At 36.2% G+C, this 23777-nt stretch overlaps 1 protein-coding gene and 1 pseudogene across 1 annotated transcript; both read left to right on the top strand.

The window, feature by feature from the left end:
- Positions 1 to 12281: 12281 nt before the first annotated feature.
- On the top strand, positions 12282 to 15427 carry LOC131901107 (zinc finger protein 120-like; the record flags this gene model as incomplete). The annotated part of the gene is made up of 4 exons (XM_059252387.1): positions 12282 to 12396; positions 12593 to 12653; positions 13963 to 14648; positions 15282 to 15427. Coding segments are annotated over 4 exons (1008 nt in total), but the record flags the coding sequence as incomplete, so codon positions are not given.
- On the top strand, positions 14777 to 15308 carry LOC131901106 (small ribosomal subunit protein uS12-like; annotated as a pseudogene).
- Positions 15428 to 23777: the final 8350 nt, after the last annotated feature.

The following is a 23777-nucleotide window of genomic DNA, read 5'->3' as shown; positions in this document are numbered from 1 at the left end:
TTCCTGCATGCATTAGTTTTTTCCAGGTGAATGAAGACAGACAGAATTGATGGGTGTACAGTTTTGGGAGGATAGCTACTAAGTATTTAGATTCCAACAGCAAACTCTCCCATGAAGATGTGTGTAATCCTGGTTGACACAGTTAAGTTGGCTTAGAGTTTTGAGGCACAGGCCATTGGCTGTAAATCTGTGTCCGCTTACTGCACTCAGCAGCTAATAATTTACATGAGACAAAGTCATACAAAGTCTTACTAAAGGCATTTTCTTTAACAGGAAAGTGACTACTCTTATTCAACATCATCATAGCCTATTATTCCTTCAATTCTTTTCACAATTTTAAAGTCAGTTATTGGTATTATTTTAAAATTTTATCTTCTTTAAATGAATTACTGCTCTAATGAATATTTGTTTCTATTTCCTAATGGTTTTTTAAGTCACTAAAAATTTCATTCTATTTTTTATTAAGTGTAAGTTAATTAATAAATGAAGTTAACTAATTAATATCAGCTTAAAATAGTAGTCTTCCATCTGGGAATTACGACTCCCTTTGGGGGTGTCAAAAAACCCTATCACAATGGTTGCTTAAAACCATCAGAAAACACAGTTGTTTACATTATGGTTCATAACAGTAACAAAATTATAGTTATGGGGTAGTAGTTAAAAGAATTTTATAGTTGTGGGGGTCACTACAATGTGAAGAACTGTATTAAAGGGTCATAGAATTAGGAAGATTGAGAACCACTGGCCAAATTAATGTCTTCTGTATCTCAGGTTTCTCTCACAATACATAATTGAAACTTGTTTAAAAATTTAATGCTTCCTCTGCTGCCTAGTCTTGGAAGACAGTCTTGCAACTGCCTCCAGGCAGGGCCTAGAATGGTATGTGAAAACAAAGAATAAAAGGGTGAATGAGTTTCCTCCAATCTCTCTGACTTTTATTGGGAACTTAAAATGAAGAGGTTCTGTGCAAGAATTGAGTTCACAGATGAACAGTAAAGCCAGGTGTATTCACAGCACAGCAAGGGAGGGCCAAGAAGGAGTTTCACCTTTCCTACTCTGACAGTAGTTGATATTAACAATGAGAAGTGAGGTATTAATTTTTTCATGATGTCATTGTTTTATTTTTTTATTTTTTATTTTTTTGGTTTTTCGAGACAGGGTTTCTCTGTGTAGCTTTGCGCCTTTCCTGGGACTCACTTGGTAGCCCAGGCTGGCCTCGAACTCACAGAGATCCGCCTGGCTCTGCCTCCCGAGTGCTGGGATTAAAGGCGTGCGCCACCACCGCCCGGCTGATGTCATTGTTTTAACAGTTGAGTAATATTACATTATATAAATGTACCACAACCTCTTCATACATTCTTCAGTTCAGGGATATCTTCACTATTTTTTAGTTCCTGGCTATTATGAATAAAATCCTCATAAATGAATGTAGTTGAGCAAGAGTTCCTAGGGTAGGATGGAACATCCTTTGATTATATGCCCAAGAGTGGTATAGCTGAGTCTTGAGGTCAATAGATGCCAAGTTTTCTGAGGAACCATGGTATTGATTTCCATGGTGCCTGTATTAGTTTTCACTCCTACACACAGTGGGGTTGTGTTGTCCTTGCTTCACTTCCTCATTAGCATGACATGTCACTTGGGTTTTTCATATTTGCCATTCTGACAGGTCTAAGATGGAATCTAAAAGTAATTTTGATTCAAATTTCCCTGGTGGCCAATGATGTTAAACATTTCTTCAAGTGTTTCTTGGGTATTTGACATTCCTCTGTTGAGAATTCTCTGCTTAGATCTATACTCCACTTTTTTTTAATTAGTTAGATTTTCAAGGGTAGGTACATGTATTTTTCCTGGTTGCAGCTCACAAATAAATACACTGAGGCTTATATTTATAAGTGCTCAGCCTACAGCTCAAACTTGTGACTAAATAGCTCTGACAACAAAAATTAAACCACTTCTATTCATCTATGTGCAGCCCAGAGGCTTGTGGCATTTACCTTTCTGGCGTGTCTTAATTCCTTTCTGTCTGATTGGTGACTCCTCTGTCTCTGAACTCTTTTTCCCAGAATTCTCCTAGTCTGACTCTCCCTTCCAACCTCTTCCTAGCCAGCTATAGGCCAGTCAATTTGTAATTAACCTGTGAGAGTACTACATATTCACAATGTACAGAAGGGTTATTCCATAGCATTCAATATCTTGTTTTTTTTTTTTTTTTTTGAGTTCTTTGCATATATTGAAGATTTGGACTCTTTTGGTTATGGAATTGTTAAAAAATTTTTTCCCATTCCTTAAGCTGCCTTTTTAATCGACTATGTCTTTTGCCTTATAGAAGGTTTAGAGCTTCATGAGGTCCCATTTATTAATTATTGACCTTAGTGTTCTGTTCAGAGAGTTGTCTTCTGAGCCAGTGCATTCAAGGCTTTTCCTCTCTTTGTCTTATATCCTTTTCAGTGTTTCTGGTTTTATGTTGGGTTTTTTGACCCACTTGGATTTGAGTTTTGTTCAGCATGATGAAAATGGATCTATTTGAATTCTTCTACATGCAGAAATTCAGATTAATAGGCACCATTTGATGGAAGTGCTGTCTTTTTTTTCTTTTCATATTTCTTATTTTCATTATCAGAAAGCAGGTGTCCACATGTTTATAGATTTATGTCTGGATCTTAAAAACATGATTCTATTTTTCAACTTGTCTTTTTTACTAACAATGTCATGTTGTTCTTTTATTGTTCAAGATTGTTTTAGCTATTCCATTCTTTTGGTTATTCATATGAATCTGCAAACTGTCTTTTCAAGGTGTTCAAACAAATGTGTTTGAATTTTGATGGAGATCGTGCTGAATCTTTACATTGCTGTTGGTAGGGTGGCCTTTTTACTGTGTTAATCCTACTGATCCATGAGCATGGGGGATCTATCCATCTCCTGATATCCTCTCCAATTTCTGTCTTCAAATACTTTGAAATTTTGATCACGCATGTATTTCACTTGCTTTGTTAGAGTTACTTGAACATGTTTTATAATATTTGAGGCTATTGTGAAGGGTGTTTCCCTTATTTCTTTCTCAGTCAGTTTGTCACTTTTTAGAGGAGGGATACTGATTTTTTTTGAGTTTCCCTTGTATCTAGCCACTTTGCTGAAAGTGTTAATCAGCTGTAGTCCCCTTGTTGGAATTTTATTGTCACTTAAGTATATTATCATATCATCTACAAATAATAATACTTTGAGTTTTTCCTTTTCAAATTATATCTCTTTTATGTTCTTCATTTGTTTTTTTGGTCTTATCTAGAACTTCAAGTACTATATTGAGTAGCTACAGAGAGTTCACAGCATTATCTTGTTCCATATTTTAGTGCAATTACTTTGGATCTCTCTCCATTTAATTTGTTGTTAGCTATAGGCTTGCTGTAAATTTCCTTTATTACACTTATGTATTTACCTTGTATCCCTTATCTCTCCAAGACTTTTATGATGTATGATTTTGTCAAAGGCTTTTTCAGTGTCTAATGGGATGATATAGTTTTTTTTCCTGTATATTTTTATGGTGGATTGCATTTACTGATTTTTATATATTGAGTCATCACTGCCTCTCTATGATGAAGTGTACTCCATCAGTTTGGATGATCTTTTGGATGTATTCTTGGAATCAGTTTGCAAATCTTTTATTGGGTATTGTTTCTCTATGTTCATGATAGCAATTGTTCTTTAATTCACTTTATATTTACCATAACACTGGAAGTCTGTGCTTAATTAGTTTAATGATCTCAAGGATATCAAGCAGTGAGGCTATGACTCATTGAATAGCTGAAATTGGAACCCCAGAGTCTGTCTACCTCCAGATTGTTGCAATCTCCAGATTTTTAAGGGCCAGTTTTGTTTTTGATTTTGTAAATTAGAATATTATCTCTGTGTCTCTTAGTTTGAATTAGGATTTGTATGTCTTGTTGATTTTCTCACAGAACCAAATCTGCTTTATTGACTCCTTGTATTTTTCTTTGTTTCTATTTTGTTGATTTTTTTTTTTTGCTCAATTTGATAGTTTCTTCCTGTCTACTCCTCTTAGGTAAGCTAACTTATTTTTGTTTTAGAGTTTTCATATGTGCTGTTAAGTTGCTAATATGAGATCTCTTCATCATTTGAACTTTTTTATATAGGCTCTTAGTGATATGAAGTTTCCTCATATCAGCACTTTTGTTGTGTCCCCTGAGTTTGCATACATTATGTATTATTTCCTTGAATTCTAGAAAGTCTTTAATTTCCTTCTTTATTTTTGTCTTGACATATTTTCTTCAGTGGAGATTGGTTCATTTTCCATGAGATTGAAAGCTTTCTGTTTTTTGCTTGCTTGGTTTTAATATGTAGCTGTAATCCATAGTGGTCTGATAGGATGCAGGTAGTTGTTTCAATCTTCTTGTATATGTTGAGACTTGAATTGTGTCCAAGTGTGTCATCAACTTTGGAGAGAATTCCATGTTGTGCTGAGAATAAGGTGTATTCTTTTTCTTTGGGTAGACTATTCTCTAGTATCTATTAGATTCATATGGTTTATAAAATCCATGAGATCCAATATTTCTCTGGTTTTCTGGATGACATGTCCATTGGTGAGAGTGGTGTATTGAAGTCTACCACTATCAAACACTGTGTGAGAATCAATGTGTCATTTGATCTGTATAAGTGTTTCTTTTACAAAAGTGGGTGACCTTGTGTTTGGGGCATAGATTTTAACAATTGAAATGTCATATTTGTGGAATTGTCCTTTGATGAAGATGGAGTATTTTTCCCCAACTCTTTTGATTAATTTTTGGTTGACATCTATTTTGGTAGATACTAAAATGGCTACAGAAGCCTGCTTCTTAGTTCCAATTGATTGAAATTTTTTTATCCATCCTTCACCTTTCACAAATATCTATCCTTGATGTTGAAGTGTGTTTCTTGTATGCAGTGGAAGGATGAATTGTGTTTTTGAGTCCATACTGTTAATTTGCGTCTTCATTGAGGAATTGAAACTATTGATATTGAGAAATATCAGGAATTATGATTATTAATATTTGTGATTTTGTTCTTGTTATTGGTGGTGATGATAGCATGTGAATGAGAGTATGTTTGTGTGTGTGTGTGTGTTTCCATTTCCCTTCTTTTGTTTTTGCTGACATGATACTATTTATTTACTGTGTTTCCATGTGTGTAGCTAGCTTTCTTTGGTTGGATTTTTTCTTCTAGTACCTTCTGTAACGCTTGATTTATACATAGATATTGCTTAAATTTGACTTTAACTTGTAATATCTTATTTTATTTTATTTTATTTTTGGTTTTTCGAGACAGGGATTCTCTGTGTAGCTTTGCACCTTTCCTGGAACTCACTTGGTAGTCCAGGCTGGCCTCGAACTCACAGAGATCCGCCTGGCTCTGCCTCCCGAGTGCTGGGATTAAAGGCGTGTGCCACCACCACCCGGCCTTATTTTCTTTACTATGGCAATTGAAAATTTTATGGATACAGTAATTTGGCATGGCATCTGTGGTTACTTAGAGCCTGCATCAATGTATCCAAGTCCTTATGGATTTTAGAATCTCCAAGGATAAGTCAGGTGTAATTTTCATAAGTCTGTCTTTATATGTTACTAGGTTTTTTTCATTTGCAGCTTTTAATATTCTCCTTTGTTCTGTATGTTTATTGGTTTGCTTATTATGTGACAAGGGATCTTTCTTTTCTGACCCAATTTATGTGGTGTTATGCTTGCTTCTTTGTGCCTTCATCAGCACCTTCTGTAACTTGGGAAACATTTATTATATAATTTTATTGAAAATATTTTCTGGACATTTGAGCTGGGTTTTTTGTTTTTTGTTTTTCGTTTTTTTTTTTGTTTTTTCAAGACAGGGTTTCTCTGTGTAGCTTTGTGCCTTTCCTGGAACTCACTTGGTAGCCCAGGCTGGCCTTGAACTCACAGAGATCCGCCTGGCTCTGCCTCCCGAGTGCTGGTTGAGCTGGGTTTTTTCTCTTTCTTCTATTCCTGTCATTCATAAGTTTGGTCTTTGCATAATGTCCCAGATTTTTTGGTTGTTTTGCTTCAAGTAATTTTTATATTTAACATTTTTTGACTGATGTATCCATTTATTCTACTGTATCCCCAGTGCCTGAGATTCTCTCTTCTATCTCTCTATTCTATTGGTGAACCTTGCCTCTGTACTTTTTGTACTGTCTGTAGTCCTAAATTTTTCATTTCTGGAATTCCTTCAGTTTCTGTTTTCTTTATTGTTTCTATTTCCATTTTCAGGTCTTAAACAGTTTTGTTTCCTTCAGCTATTTGTTGGTTTATCTTGGCTTTATTTAAGTTGTTTTTTGTTTTACTGCAATTGTTTGTGTTATTCTAGCTTTCTTGGAAGAATTTATTGATTTCCTCCAATTGTCTGTTTGTTTGTGCTTTCATGAATTTATTTAAGGTATTTATTAATTTTCTTTTTAAGGACCTCTATCATCTCCATATAGTTTGTTTTAAGGTCTTTTTCTTGTATTTCTGCTATGTTAGAAAATTTAGGGGGCTGGAGAGATGACTCAGTGCTTAAGAGCACTGACTGCTCTTCCAGAGGTCCTGAGTTCAATTCCCAGCAACCACATGGTGGCTCACAACCAACTATAATGAGATCTGGTGCCCTCTTCTGGCATTCAGTCATGTATGCTGTATATATAAAATAAATAAATCTTTTTAAAAAAAGAAAATTGAGGGCCTACTGTGATAGTATAGCTGAGCTCTGCTGGTTCCATGTTGCCCTGACTGTTACTATGTTCTTATGCTCAGCATCTGGGTTTGGGGTGATTATAAGTCTAGGTGCTGGTTTCTAACATCATCTTGGTTTGATTGGAGTTTTGTTTCTGTGTTTCTCTTTGTTCTTTGGAGTTTCAGAGTATGTGTTGAGTGAGTAGTGCCTTTTGTCCTGGCCTTCTTGGCTGTTATGTTCAAGGGAGAAGGCTTTGTGGTGTTGGAAGCTGGGGGAAAATAAATGCAGGGGAGCTGATATTAGGGATCCACAGAAGACATGGAGAGGGCAGAGGGGAAGATGCCTCTGGTGTTCTACTCCAGTGGTAAGGGCAACCTTTAGAATAAGGTCTAAGGTAAGTGACCATGTCATAGATATGCAGACATTTTAACTGGCATTCTGGAAGATGTAGCAAATAATTGAGCCAGGAGTGTCTGCCCATTTGAGTGATGTGACTCAGATATGAAGTGAGTAGGAAAGGGTAGGTGGGGATGGTATTTGGAACCCAGAGCGGACATGGAAAGGGAAAGGAGAAGCTGCAGTTCTGTTTCAGCCCTTGGGGTGACCCTGAGTATTGGATCTTAGATAATAGAGAGTGGGGAAAATCTGTAGGTAGCCTACCTGATCCCATAGCCAATGTCTTAATACCAATTCATTAGGTTCCCAGGGATTATTCATTTCCTTATTACCTTATTTAGGTTTCTGTTGTGGTTAATATGTGAAAGACTTTCAGTTTGTTGGATAAAAAGTACTGTGCATGTCACTCTGCAAGTATTCTTCTTGGAGGAGTTCAGATACCAGCATGCAAGTTTTTAGGCTTATAACTATTTGATATTCCCAGATCCAGGGGATCTGATATGCTCATTGTTGTGTCATCTGTACACATGGAAGATATGCTCTTTTACACATACAAATATACACATAAAATATGGCTAGATTTGTTTTCAAAGGCCCTTAAGACTTATAAAACAATTAGAGGAAATCAGCTTGCTTTTGGTATAGAAGAGAAATCACACAATATTTATTTAAAAAGCTTTTACCTTTCATTTGGTTTGAAAATTTTCCATTTTCCCACTCTGATGCAGACTAACATCCAATCTTCAATCATAGGAAAGAAAATCGTTTCTAAATGATCTAACAGACATCCTTTTCATTACCAACAGAGAATGATATAGCTTTAAGAGCAAAAACTATTTTCTACAATGCAGAAATATTAGAATTCAAGGAAGCCTATCCAATTATGGTGGAAGAGTCCTTCTCACCCAACCCATTTTTGTTTTTGTCTTTTGAGACAAGGTTTTTCTATGTAGTTTTGGTGTCTGTCCTGGATCTCACTCTGTAGACCAGTCTGGCCTCGAACTCATAGAGATCTTCCTGGCTCTACCTCTTGAGTGCTGGAATTAAAGGTGTCTTCCACCAATGATCCCATTTTCTATTATTGGTGAAGGCAAGAACTGGAGTGCACAAAGTGAGTGTTAGTCAGTGCTTTCTTTGATTTGAATTTTTATTAAAATGTAATATTTCTTGTTCAAGTGACAATGTTATATTTGTATGTCTGCCTCTCTGTCTTCTTTTGTCAATGATACCATCTATGTTGTGTGATTATTTTTTTATTTTATTTTATAATTTAATTTAATTTTACATATCAGCCATGGATTCCCTTGTTCTCCCCCCTCCTGCCCCCCTGCCTTCTCCCCAGCCCACCCCACATTCCCATCTCCTCCAGGGCAAAGACTCCCCTGAGGATTGAGTTCAACCTGGTAGATTCAGTCCAGGCATGTCCAGTCCCCTCCTCCCGGGCTGAGCCAAATGTCCCTGTATAAGCCCCAGGTTTCAAACAGTCACCTCATGCACTGAGTACAGGACTCAGTCCCACTGCCTATAATCTAGTCATATTTGTTTCTCTGGAAAATAATGAACCTTCACCTATTTTTATTTTCTGGAAAACTGATACATTATGTCAGGAGTTTCTTGAGTTTATTGGTTTGGCGACTTTCTGTGGAGAAAAAAATTAAGCTTCCTTTTCTTGCTTCTAGAAACTTGTATTTCCTCATTTTTTAGCATATCTGTGTTTCTAGTTGTTATTATCATTAATATTTGCATTTTAGCTACTTAAGTTATTGGTGTAGTTGATATATTGGTTTGTGTTTTTTAAAGCCTTTGGGAACATCAGTTGAGGATGTTCCCATCAGAATGGCTGGTTGCTAAGTCTTTGAGAGATTTTGTTCATTGATGATTGATGGATGATGTCCCTTCCACTGAGTGTGCAATATTCCTAAAAAAGTTTGCCTACACTGAATAAGACAGTAAACTAAGCATTAGACAATGACCAAGTAAGAGAGAAAGCCAGGAAATGAAGATTCCTCATGGTTTTTGCCTTCAGTTGCTAGATTGAATTTCTAACCTGAGTTCCCACAATGATGGATTGTGATCTGGCAGAATGAGCCAAATAGGCACATCCTTTTCCTGGGGTGCTTTTGTTTAGACAATTGAATCAGAGCAAGAAAAATTTAAGTTATAACAGAATGTGATAAACCAAAAGTGATTTTATTATTCAAAGGTCCTGGGAATGATGACTTTTGGAGGAATGTTAAAGATAACAAAATTTAGATGGCAAAGGACATAGAGAGCTGTACACAGAGCTTAACTGGTCATTCTTATAATATTTAGAATAAAGTACTGTTGAAGGTACTGTAAACAGTTGGGGTAGAGGACATAGGATTACAGTGGGAATTAAGATAGAGGTCATTTGTATGATATTTTGGCACCTAACCTTTCTTATTATGCCATGTTCCCAAGAAAATGAGTAAGGAAGCATTAAAAAAAATAATGGGGCTAATTTCTTAGATGGAATAATGACTCTCTTGGATGCCTATTATTTATGATTCATTCAGGATTACAGTGAAAAAATTCAAGAAGTAGATCATCAATATATGACAAGTCTATGGGTTGTAGAGAAAAACAGGACTATGTATTTTCAGATGACAGTCAAATGCTGAACAGAGACAAAATTTCAGGAAGATTATAACCATTATAAAGAAGGCTTTTGCTCTACATTGGAAGTCTAGCAAGGTGTCTTAAGGGTAAGAATCCATCCTTCTATGCCATCAGTTAATGGAGGGTTTAGGCAAAGTGATTCCCAGTCCCAGGAAGGAACTTCATAAAAACCCTGCTGCAACTCTGATCCAAGCATGGTAGGGGCCATCAGAACTTAAAAGCCAAATTGGGGAGAATCATTGATGGTGAATTGGTTTTAGAACCAGAATGATACAAAATTTAAGTTCATACATTGTTAGTCTGGGTTTTCAGGTCAACACTGTTGTAGACATGAGTGTTTGGTATGGTAAGAGCTCCAGTGAGGACACTGTCTAAGTTCATTGCATGATACTATGAGGATGCAACCTGGGTTGCATTTGGAGACCATAAGATGTTGAGATACTTAAGCTATGAGATATCTTTCATGGAGAGCTGCATATATGCAGAGTAAGTAACCAAAGAGAGAGATGTATGGGAAGTTGTGGGTTGAGAGCCATCTAAGCCCTTTGAAAATGAATCTCCATGTGTCTGACACAGAACTACTAGATTTGATGGTTGCCCTGCTGAGTTTCAGTCTTCTCTTTATCCAATCTTTCCTCATTATGTCTCAGTTCCCCTCCTTTGGAATGGGAATGGGTTTTCTATGCCATTTATTTGTTGGAAAGATTTAAATTGTTTTCTGATTTTATAAGATGACACAGTCAAGAATTTTCTGGAGTGTTAAAAGAGACTTTGGATATTTGAACAATGTAGAGGTGGTTCAGACTCTGAGGATTATTGAGGTGGCTAAATGATCATGGATAATCTTGAGCCTATAGTGACATGGGTCAGAATCTAGTCAACTGTATGAAAAGATCCCAGATAGGATGAGGTATTTGAACATATGTCTCTCCTTGGCAGCTTCCTTCGGGGTGCTTTCAGAACCTTAAGTAGGAAGAACCTCTCTGGATGAAGTATCTCATTGGGGGTGGGGTATGATATGTATCTCTATAGCCTTAACTCATTTTCTTTTCTAGGTTTCTATTATGTTGTGGTTCAAATGAATCAACCACATTCCTTCTTGTACTGTCATGATTTTACCACCATTATAGATGGTATTACTAAATCACATAAGATTCAATTAAACAAAGTAGTATTCAATGCTAAGCCATTTTCTAGCATGATTTTTTTTTTAATTTTGCTGTTTTTATATTTGTTTCTGATGATACACTTTGTCTGAGTCACTCTGACTGTCCTAAACATAGTTCTGTACACCAGCCTGGCCTTAAACTCTGAGATTTACCTGACTCTTTCTTCTACATGGTTACATTAAAGGTTGGCCAACATTCCAGGGTTTTTTTTAATAGACATTATTGGGTGATTGGCCTGGAGTATACATTTTTGTACATGTCAAACTTATGCTGTTTTTCTGAGCTTTATCCCCAGCTTGAATTTTTAAATTTGTCAGAGGGTATCATTCTCTTTCCCAGGATGGCAATATTCATGACAGTAATAGTGCCTGGGTCTTCTGAGTCTTTAAATTACATGTGTGTCATTCCTCTTGCTCATTGTGTTTGTTTTGATTTTTGTAATAATTGTGATTATTTTGCCTGTATACATGGATATGCACCACACATATGTGTAGCCCTAGCAGCAGTCAAAAGAGAGTCTTAGAATCCATGAGCTTGAAATAATGAACAGTTGTGTGATTTCCCCATTTAAGTCCTGGCAATTGAACCCATCTATATGAAGGAACAGCAAAAGCTCTTAACTTCTGAGTCATCTGTCCTGCCCTGTGTTGATTATTTATAGTCAACAGTGATATTGCTAATGTTATCATCTGTCTATTTGTAACTGTTTCAATAAACAGTTCTTTTTAGTAAGATTTTTTTAAACTACAGTTTAAACTAGAGCAATTCAGGTTTCTGGAAGATGAATACAGAACTGGAGTGAATGCCTAACTCTTTGTAGCAACTTCATTAAAAAAAGGTCTCTGAGTTTATCCTATCTTTTTTGTTCATTTGATTGATGTTTGCAGTGCAGACAGGTTCTTAATATTTACTCCTTGCTGTCCTGGAACTGATTGCATAGACTAGACTAATATACATATACCTGCCTCTGCTTTCTGAGTTCTGGGATTAAAGGCATGAGCCAATACACTAAGCTTACTCATCTTTTTTTGTAGTTAGTTATTATTCATACAGTTTCTCTGATGTGTACTCAGTACTGCTGATGTGTTTACTTGTCTCTCTATGTCTGTTAATAGGCATTTTTCTTGCAAGGTGACATCCCATTCAAAGCATTCAGAAACAATAGAAACAAACCTCCTATTCTGTTTCATTCTAAAATAAATTGATTATATTGTAATATCTGGGTTGTAAAATAAGTGTGGGAAGCACCAGAATTATATGACTATATTGTCAAAGAAGCATGCATTTACAATGTTGTCAGTATCATGCTTTTGTTTTATATATATGCATGGCATACTTATGTATGGCATATTTTAGGATGCCGTGACCTATGATGATGTGCATGTCAACTTCACTCAGGAGGAGTGGGCATTGCTGAATCCTTCCCAGAAGAATCTCTATAAAGATGTGATGTGGGAGACATATACGAACCTCACTGCTATAGGTAAATTTTCCTTCACATTTTAAATTAAGGCAACAACTGTTTCTTAGTTATTGATGCTCTTTGGTAATTCTGATTGAGAATGAGGATGAATGAGGTGACTAAATCAGGCATGGTTCTAAGGATCACTGAAGATAGTAAGTTAAATTTTGCACAAATTTCTGTAATATTTCATACATTTTCTCATCCTATATTTTAGGATACAGTTGGGAAGATCTTGAAGTTGAAGAACATTGTGCAAGTTCTGAACGACATGAAAGGTAATTTTCATGTGAAAGCAGATACAAATGTGCCCCCGGATATATTTTAATGTCTCTTTAAGTTTTAAAGAAATGCAGCAGTGTAAATAATCACAGCTTAAAGTACATTCATGATGTTCATAATCCATATACCTGAAAGGCAGTAAGTGAATTGTGTTGGCAAGTCATTCTTTTTAGAAGAAAGACAAGCAATCAATACCTTAACAGAAATCAGCATTGGAATCATAGATCTATCAGAGCTGTGCTGTAGAATTGCCAATTCATTTAGATTCATATCACTCATACTACCAAAGGTATACACATTGAATATATGATGTCTGTGTCCAAAACATTTTAATAAGCAAGTAGTCCATAGTAAAGCTAGTGTTACTCTCTAGTTGTTCTGACTCTGCTAAGTTTAATGAAATGGGTTATTAGATTCAAGAGTTACGGAAGGATTGTATTGGAGAATCCTTAAAACCCATAGGACATGTCCATGAGGAACAAAATATCAAACTGTGTGGAGGCATTGTAGAAACCTTTTATTTGTTATTCTTCATTTACTAGGAATATCATATGTCACTCAAGCCATATGAACATAGGGATATGGAAAGAAGAAATGTATCCTTTTCCGTCTCGAAACAATTATAAGTTGAGTAGTGGTCCCATGTTGAGTAGACTTGCTAAATGTGATTCAAGTTTACATGTAATTGGTTTCCCAACTTAAAAAAGAATACATCAGCAATCAAACTGAAGAAAAGCCCTATGAGTAATGGGAAGATGTAATACTTCTGTCTTCCCTGGTTCACTTTGCAAATATAGTAGGATTAACAATATAGGAAAACACCAGGCAGTGGTGGCGCATGCCTTTAATCCCAGCACTCGGGAGGCAGAGCCAGGCGGATCTCTGTGAGTTCAAGGCCAGCCTGGGCTACCAAGTGAGTTCCAGGAAAGGCGCAAAGCTACACAGAGAAACCCTGTCTCGAAAAATCAAAAAAAAAATATATAGGAAAACATATTGATGAAATAAGTGGGGTGAAAGTCTGAATTCTTCCAGTTCTTTTCATATATATGAAAAAATCTCCTTGAGAAAAAATATGCCATAAATGTGAGTCCTGTAATAAAAGTTCTTACCATAACAGGCATCTCCAAATGTGGAAAATAATCTTTATTGAAGAGAAACAACATGAGTCTAAGCAAAGTGATAACACCTTAAGATTTGATTTCTTTTTACATGTATAACAAACTGAAAAATTAATTCTTAGAGAAATAAATATGTAACAGTGTAATAATTGTGGTAAAGTTTTACATTTTTAAATTATCCTTGTAGGCATGAAAGAAGGCAAAAGGGAGAGAAACAGTATGAATGCAATCAATGTGCTAAAGCCTTTGCACAACATGGTAATCTTAAAAGGCATCATAAAACACATATTGGAGAGAAACTCTATGAATGTAATCAGTGTGGTAAAACCTTTTTACTTCACAATAATCTTGAAATGCATAGAAAAACACATACTGGAGAGAAATCCTATGAATGTAATCAGTGTGGTAAAGCCTTTGTACAGCATGGTCATCTTCAAAGGCACACAAGAACACATACTGGAGAGAAACCCTATGAATGTAATCAGTGTCGTAAAGCTTTTGCTCAAAACAGTGTTCTTCAAATGCATAAAAGAACTCACACTGGAGAGAAACCCTATGAATGTAATCAGTGTGGTAAAGCCTTTGCTTACCACAGTGTTCTTCAATTGCATAAAAGAACACATAGTGGAGAGAAACCATATGAATGTGATCAATGTACTAAAGCCTTTAGACATCATAGTAGTCTTCAAAGGCATACAAGAACACATACTGGAGAGAAACCATATGAATGTGATCAATGTACTAAAGCCTTTGGACATCATAGTAATCTTCAAAGGCATACAAGAACACATACTGGAGAGAAACCATATGAATGTGATCAATGTACTAAAGTCTTTGGACATCATAGTAATCTTCAAAGACATACAAAAACACATACTGGAGAGAACCTCTATGAATGTAATCAGTGTGGTAAATAAAGCCTTTGTACTTCACAATAATCTTGAAATGCATAGAAAAACACATACTGGCTCTGTTTCTCTTGGGCCCGTGGTGCCGGCAAGATGGGCAAGTGTCATGGTCTCCATACTGCCAGGAAGCTCCACAGACACTGACGGGACCAGAAGTGGCATGATAAACAATACAAGAAAGCCCACTTGGGCACAGCCCTGAGGGCCAATCTGTTTGGAGGTGCCTCTCATGCCAAGGGAATTGTGTTGGAAAAAGTAGAGATTGAAGGCAAACAGCCAAATTCTGCCATCAGGAAGTGTGTCAAGGTGCAGCTCATCAAAAACGGCAAGAAAATCACAGCTTTCGTGCCCAACGATGGCTGCTTGAACTTCACTGAGGAAAACAATGAAGTTCTGGTTGCTGGATTTGTTCGAAAAGGTCATGCTGTAGGTGATATTCCTGGAGTCCTCTTTAAGGTTGTTAAAGTAGCCAATGTGTCCCTTTTGGCCCTGTACAAAGGCAAGAAGGAAAGACCAAGATCCTAAATTTTGACAATGGAAATGCAATAATAAAAAATTTTCATATTCTGAAAGAAGAAAAAAGAAAGAAGAAAAACACATACTGGAGAGAAACCCTATGAATGTAATCAGTGTGGTAAAGCCTTTGTACATTACAGTCATCTTCAAAGGCACACAAGAACACATACTGGAGAGAAACCATATGAATGTAATCAGTGTGGTAAAGCCTTTGTACAACATGGTTAACTTAAAATGCATAGAAGAACACATACTGGACAGGAAACCCTATGAATGTAATCAGTGTGGTAAAGCCTTTGTACAGCATGGTCATCTTCAAATGCATTGAAGAACACGTACTGGAGAGAAACTTTATGAATGTAATCAGTGTTGTAAAGCCCTTGCATAACACAACTTTCTTCCATTGCATAGAAGAACACATACTGGAGAGAAACCCTAGAAAAGTATTACTATTAGTGTGTAATTGGTATATAAAAGCCTGTGAATATAACTTTACATCTTGAGCATCTATAAAAAAAACTCATACCAAAGAAATGTGACTATAAAGGATTTGATAAAATCTTTAGCAAACACACTTATATTCAATTACACATGATTATTATGGAGAGAAATATCTCACAGGTGTCAAAATTCTCTTCAAGAATTGTGATATCCCTCTGTATTTGGTTTATACCTGCAAATTTACATTATCAAAAATGACTACAGATTTAAACAGTATGGTAACTCTTTTAGATTTCATACTTCAATTACATGAGATAATGAATCCAGGTGTAAAACTTCATGAATGTGTACTAATTCATTTCTGTTGCTTTGATGTAACATCATGTTAATGTGTACCTATGAAAGTATTGAATTGGCCCTTGGTTCCAAAGCAATACAAGATCAGCATGAAAGTGGCATGGAAACAAGTGTCATACATAGCAGCTAAAATAGGAAACTAAAAATTCACATTCTCAATCTGCAACATAAAGCTTAAAGTGTAAATGGGAAATGTTATACTCTCAGGCCAACCACCAGCCGGGCAGCCTTTTCTTAATTTTCCCAAATAATACCACAGACTTAGAATGATTGATTTTTCTGAAATCAAGCCTACATGCTTGCTTTCAGTTAAATGAATCAATACATGATTGGGAGTAACTCTGTAAGCCTTCAGAAGCCTCAATACCTTTATGACTAGAATTAAAAGAGAAAAACATTCTTAAGTAAAAATTAGTTTGAAGATTTCTTTTAATTTTAATTATGTGATGTCTGTCTGTACTTGTGCATGTGCATTCTGCTTCTCCAGAAGTTTAGACCCCTGGAACTTCTTGCAGTGTGAGTTACTGTAAGTTGTCAAAACCCTGATTTTGGTCCTGGGGATGAGCTTGTATTAAGAGATTGGTCATGTCTCTAGCCCTGTAAATACTTTAGAGCTTTCTTTTATGTACTATTGATATCAGGAAATAAGGAAAATCTCATACAAGAGAAAAAGTGTATTCATGTAAACATTTGGTAAAAACTTTAGAATCACAGTTGTCTTCATTTTCAAGAAAAAACAAAAACTAGGAACATCTTGTTTTCATTTCCTTGAATTAAGTAAATTATTCAACATGTTCACTAAAGACTGATGTGAAGATCTCATTATGGCTTCTATTTTGCAACTTTTGAGGTATATATTAAAGCGGCTATAGGTAATGTAAATCTACTTAGCGAAGTTTATTTTGTGGTCCTTATATTCCTTCTGTGGCTTTTGCTCATGTTCTCTTGTGCTCTCACTTAGTGAGAGGAATTTATCTTCTGCAATGTATAAAATAATGTCCATCATCTAAGTGGTCTGTTTGTATTTAAATATCAGGCACTATGTGACCATAATTTTCAAGTAAGGGTGTCTGTAAAAGGGTGATGGGATTTTCATATTTTTCATAAATTACCTTAAAATGTTGTTTGTTATCCAGCCTGGCTGGGACATCAGTAATTAGTCAAGGATATGTTTGAACTCATAATCCTCATGTTTTGGTCTGCTAAGTACAATTCTATGTATAGATGATGCACGCCCAACATTTTCTGTTTTGTCAAATCATTTTAAGAGTCACATTTTTTTTATTATATATACCATGTTCTGCCTGCATGTGTCCCTGCAGGCCAGAAGATGGCACCAGATCTCATTATAGATGATTGTGAGCCACCATGTGGTTGCTGGGAATTGAACTCAGGACCTCTGGAAAAGCAGTCAGTGCTCTTAACCAATGAGCCATCTCTCCAGCCCTTGTCAAATCATTTTAACAATGTTAATGTTAACATACTTAATAGAGAATATAAAATAAATTATATACCTCACATGTGTATGCTAAGAAACATTATACTTCCTTGTTATAAAGGTTTTTTTTGCATTTTCTCAAAATTTTTTTCTATTTAGAACACTTTCTCCTTTAGCTCACACTTTCCTCACACAATGTAATTGAGAATTGCTTTGATCTTTTAATGCTGACTGTGCTGTTGAGGGTTGTGAAGATAGTTCTGCCATTTCTTCTAGTCTGGGTCTTAACTGGTCAGTGAGAAAGAAAAATAGACCAATGATTGAGTGTCTTCCAAACTCCGGCATTTCTGGAAACTTACAATTGAAGAGGGACCTGTGCAAGAGTTGAGTTTGTTGACCAACTTTGAAGCTGGTAGAGTCACAGTGCAGAAAGGGAGAGGAAGGATAGAGTTTGAGAGATTTCCTACTTCAACAATAGTTGAGATTAGCAATGTGGAATTAGGTTATCAATTTTAGATGCTCTGTAAATATCCTGATTGGCCATTTCTTTCAGTCCACAGACCAGGGCAATCCAGAACCTGAATAAAGGATTGAACTTATCTTGAAATCAAGTTGCTATAGTTACAATAGTTCAACCAAAATAGATCTGTGTAAAATGTTGTGGCTCTCCCTATCAGGACGTTATTTTCTCATTTTAGAAGTATACTCTGAGATGAAAGTTTTGAGAAATATTTGATGTGCTGTAATATCAATCCCTAGTGTCTGAAGCACATGGACATAAAGCCTGTTTCAACTTTTCAAAATAATTTTTGAAGTTATAACTATGTCATATTCACATTCTCTTTCCTGTCCTTCCATAACCCCTCATTGTTTTCTAATTCATGGCCTGTTTTTTTTTAAGAACAGTTACACAGTAACTTATACAACAGTTACTATGTGTTTGTGAACTGTGTTTGGATGTAGGACTCCCAGATACAAGGCAATGTGTTGGCTGCACTGCATAAAAAGTGTGTAATACAATGTGCACACAAAGAACCCTGTGCTTTGGATGAGGAACAGGATGTGCTATAGGAGAGTGGAAGAATGTCTACTAAAGTACAAACTTTCTTGACTAGAGCCTTGTCTACTGGGCTGGGCAGGCAGAGCTGGAAGGTCTGTGCTTTCTGAATCATTTTATCTCTGCTCTTTCACAAATGTAGCTGTTGATATTCTGACTTCAACCTGGTGACCCTTAGCCAATGAAGGTCTCTGGGAAGGGTTAGCAATCAGGAGTAGTGGCAGGTAACTTGCAGGTTCTTTCCAGGATTCTCCTCTTTTTCTATTGTAGTGAGTTGTAAGGAAGACCACAGACTATACTATGGGAAGTATAGGGTGCTCAAAACAGGTCTGTTGAGCTGTCATTTCTGCTGGTATTTGAATGTATTTCAAAATGGATTACAATATATATATTACTCAGTGGTAAAAATCAGTTACATCATGAAATTTTAGGCACATCGATGGAACAAGAAAAAAGTCATCCTGAGTGAGGTAACCCAGATCAAAAGAGACAAACACAGTGTGTCCTCACTCATAAGTGGATATTAGAGTTAAAGTGAAGGATAAGCAATTCACAATCCCAGAGAAGCTAGGTAAGAAGAACAACCCTAATGGGACATGCATTGCCCCCTAAAATGTCCCTATTCTACTCAGCTTTCCCTATATTCTCTCCCATTGTTCTTCTCTTCCTCACCTGATCATTCCTGGTCCTGTTCCCATCAACCCACAAAATCAATTCTATTTCCCCATTCTAGGGAAATCTGTGCATCCCTCCCTTCAGCTGTAATTATTACTTAGCCTCTCTGGGTTTGTGGAATGTACTGTGATTAGTCTTTACTTAAAAGGTAATATCCACTTATAAGTGAGTACATAGTCATGTGTGTCTATGTGGTTCTCAGTTGCCACACTCAGGATAATAATGAACTCAGGAAACTAGACCTGAAGAAACCAAATAATCCAAACATGTGGTGTAAACCTAAACGCAGAATTTTCAACAGAGAAATCTAAAATGGCTGAGGAATACTTAAATGGTCAACATCCTTAGCCATCAAGGATGTGCAAGTAAAAACTATTTTGATATTTATGTTATAGCTGTCATAATGGCTAAGATAAATAACATAAGAAACATATCATGCTGGCATGGATGTGGAGTAAGTAAAACTCTCCTCCATTGCTTGTGAGAGTACAACCTTATATAGCTTTGAAATAAATATGGTGCTTCCTCAGAAAATTGGGAAATGATGTATCTCAAAACCAAGCTATATCACTCTTGGGCATATTCCCAAAAGATGTTCCTCCATCCTGCCACAAGAACACTTGGTCAACTATGTTCATAGCATATTTATTCATAATAGCCAAAAACTGCTATATCTGTGAGAGATTGTTCCTGGTTTGTGTTTTCATAATTTCACAAATTCCCTGAGATGTTTGTTATTCAACCTGGTTTGGATATCAACATTAGGGATACATTAGAACTCATGATCCTTATGTGTCAGTCTCATAAGTACAATTCGTAGGGTATGTGGTATACCCCTAATGTGTGCTGTTTTGTCAACATGTTTCAATAATGTTTGTATTAAAAAGCCTAATAAAAGAAAATGTAAAAAACATTAAATACCACATGTTTGTATTCAAAGAATAATTTTCATCTGCTTTGTAGAGATGTAATGTTGTAGGATAACCAGCAATGAACTGTCTATTTTGCTGGAGACCTGCTTGGGGAGGGGGTTCAGGTATCAAAGATGATAATATGTGGAATTAGCAGGGTTCAGAGGGAAGGAGGGGACTGACACGATGTGAGTGTGAATGGGACGGCTATGAGCAGTGTTTAATTTAAAAAAAGACACCTTTTATATGCTATAGTTGCATGTAGGATTCAACAGGTGAGAAAAGGGCTTGTGAGGTTGTGTGTGGCTTAAAATCATGGGTTGTGGAAACTAGCCTGACCTAGACAATAGGCATCAGCCATATGTTAATGAAAGGACCACAAGTTCCTCCTGCCAAAGATTAGGAGAATGAGCTCTTTAGCCACTGGGAACTTTCCTCAAGCCTGTGAGGAAGTGGACATCCTTATCCAAATACCTGACCTTGGTAAAAGGACTTCTAGGAAGTAGACACTATATCACAAATTTTAATGTTGCTGAATGGACCTGTTCCCCTCATAATGCTCCCCAAATGGAAGGTCCTGATATCTTACTCTTTTTTCCCATTATACCATACCATTCTAACTTCTATATATATATATATATATATTAATTGAACTCTTGACCTTAATTGCCTCAGACACAGGATCTGAACAGTAGGCATTTCACCCTTGGCATCAGGTGTGTCTAGTAAATCTTTAATGTTCTGTTCTTGGTGTAATTAAAAGGACACAATGGAATTCCTGGTTCTGCAGTGGCAGGGATTTTTGTCCAAAGCATTCTTTTGTTAAGGAAGTCTACCTTTGCATACATTTTTATCTTTTACCAAAACTTGTCCAACATTTCCCAAAGGGAAAGGCATTCATAGTGAGAATCATTAAAAATAAAAGTAAAAAGGTTCTGGAAAATTGTGATTATTCTGTATTATTGAAATGCTGGAAATTTGCAACACATCAATGACACCATGTGTTCCACACCAATATTTCACAACATAGCTTAATGTGCTATGTATTTGTACATATTATTTAAAGTTCCCATGCTTCTTCATATCCGCATTAATTTCCCATTTGACACTTCATCTTGAAGTCCTGCTTTCCAGTGAATTATCCAGAAATACCAAATAATATAATGGCAATGGGATTTATTAAAATATACAAAACAAAATATACACAAACAAAAGACATTTCTGTGTGTGTGTGTGTGTGTGTGTAATGTGATTATGGGTTTTTAGGCTATGACAGATATCAGGATACCAGAAGGCAACTTTGTGGGACTTAACTTTTGTTCTTCTTCATATGCACAGACATTTCTCACTTAGTTGTCTCACTGGCCCTCAAATAAAACTAGTTGAAATATTACATCAGTAAAATATTGTCTTCTTTTCAGATTGTAAACATATTGTCATTTAATGATAGAGGAAAACAGGATGATTTGAATAATAGGTCCTATTTGCAAATGCAAATAATATACTGCTATCTCTTTTTATTCTTTTTACTTTTCTTTGAATTTTGTTAGTTTATTTTGAGGATTAAACTTTTGTTCATAACATTTTCTTAAAACCACAATCTAATGTCATAGAATTGTTTATGTGGGTAATGTTGGTTGCTAATAAGCCTAATGACCTCAGTTCAATCTCTGGAAGACTCAAATTATGCCCATAAAATTTTCAGTTATTTCTACACTCTGGCTGAGGCATGTGTACACTCTCAGACTGGAACATACATAAATAATTTTTAAACCCCATATGTGTCATTGAGGTCACTTGCAACTAAATGACTCCCTGGGTTTCATCTCTAGAACTCACATAGGAAAAGTAGATAATAGACACCTGTAAGTTGTCCTCTCACTGCCTCTCACTCTCACTATATACTTGATTGTACAGTTATATCCACACGAACATAGTTCAAATGTTTTAAGTGGATGAAATTAACATAATAAATAACCTAGATATTGAGAATATATGAAATGATTTGGTAGTTTACATTATTATTACAGATTTTCAGAGGGTATTAGTGTTCATGAGAACATTGATGGTTTCTTTTAAACACTTTGAGATTTGAGGTAAGATTGTTTCAAGTAGTGAGTTCCAGGACAGCCAAGTCTATGTGGAGGATTCCTGTCTCAAAAATTCCAAAAAGAAAAAGACATATCTCAAATTATAGAACTTTTTCTATATAATATGACTGGGCACTGATGGGTTTCAATAAATCAGGTTTGTTATCTTTTGTTTTCTGTACTCACACCCAGAGAACTATGTTAATAATGAAATAAGAACCAAAGTACAGAGTCCATTCACAGAGGGTTAGAAAGCCATTGAATCCTTTGACAAGGACTTTTTATCACCTTCAAGTGACAGGAGACAGAAGGAGTAATCTGGCAGCTTCACCTACATTTTAATGTCATATTTGGAAGCTGGAGAGTTTACTGAATAGTCCTGCTCCTCTTGGTTGCCCAAGTTTGGTTCCTTGCACCCACATCAGATGGATCAGAACTACCTGTATTTCTAGGTCCAGGAGATCTGCTGCATTCTTTGGGCTTGCTAGGTCACTAAATATACAAATAGTGAAAAGACAGATATATATGTGATTTAATATTTAAAAATTTTTTCTTCATATATATGTTATTTTCAAAAAGAATGAAGTTTAATTTAGATGTATATGTTTTGCCAGTGTGTATATCAAGAAGTTGCCAGGTACCAGTGGGATTCATAAGAGAGGGTCTGATCCCCAATGCCTGTAGATAGAGATTGTTGTGAACTGTCTTCTGGATTCTGGGAATTAAAGTCAGGCCCTGTGAATGAGCAGCCAGTGCTCTCAAGTGTTGAACCATCTATTCAGCCCCATGAACATGTCATTATAACAGTGAGGTGTGATGGATGATCCTGATGTCATCTTTACCTCAGCTCTGATGACCCAAAAGAAATACAAGATTGATGGCTTCTAAAACTCACTTAGACATGGTTCTTAAAGAAGTTTTTAAGCCCAAATCTCCAAAAAATGAGGGAAGAATAAAAAAAATTGTCAGGAATATAATTGACAATACAAGTATTTTTTTGTGTTTTTGTTTTTGTTTTTGTTTTTTGTTTTGTTTTGAGACAGTGTTTCTCTGTGTAGCTTTTGGAGTCTGTCCTGGAACTCACTTTATAGACCAAGCTGGCCTTAAAATCACAGAGTTCCACCTGCCTCTGCCTCCCGACTGCTAGGATTAAAGGCATGTGCCTCCACCGTCTGTCTGACATTACAAGTTTTAAAAAGTATCTGACTGCTGGAAGAAAAGCCACAAGACTTGAGTTTGTCTCCAATTTCAAAAAATGAGCAGCAATGTGAGCCCACAAGGACAATTGTCAGATGTCCCCATGCTGGAGTTTATACCTCCTGTAAGGAGAGGAGAGGAAATAGTAGGCATGAAGACTGACTTGTCTGAATGGGATGATATTCTGCTTTTTTGATGCTTGTAAAACTTTCTGTTAGGAGCCCTGAATGGTGGTGACTCCAGATGACACCTGGCTTGTCAGACTTAAACAGAAGTCACTCGAAGGTAGGACAATCAGGCATTTTCAAAAAGCTATGGAGTATGGAGGAAGTGTCAGGGAGGGAGCGTCAATCATCAAAGCCCAGGATCAAATGACAAGAAAGGAATGTTTGGGGTGTACCTGAGAACAAGC

Source organism: Peromyscus eremicus, unplaced genomic scaffold, assembly GCF_949786415.1.
Source record: "Peromyscus eremicus unplaced genomic scaffold, PerEre_H2_v1 PerEre#2#chrX_unloc_2, whole genome shotgun sequence".
Lineage (NCBI taxonomy): Eukaryota > Metazoa > Chordata > Mammalia > Rodentia > Cricetidae > Peromyscus > Peromyscus eremicus.
The sequence above is the reverse complement of the archived record's forward strand: the minus strand, read 5'-3'. Positions and strand labels throughout refer to the sequence as shown.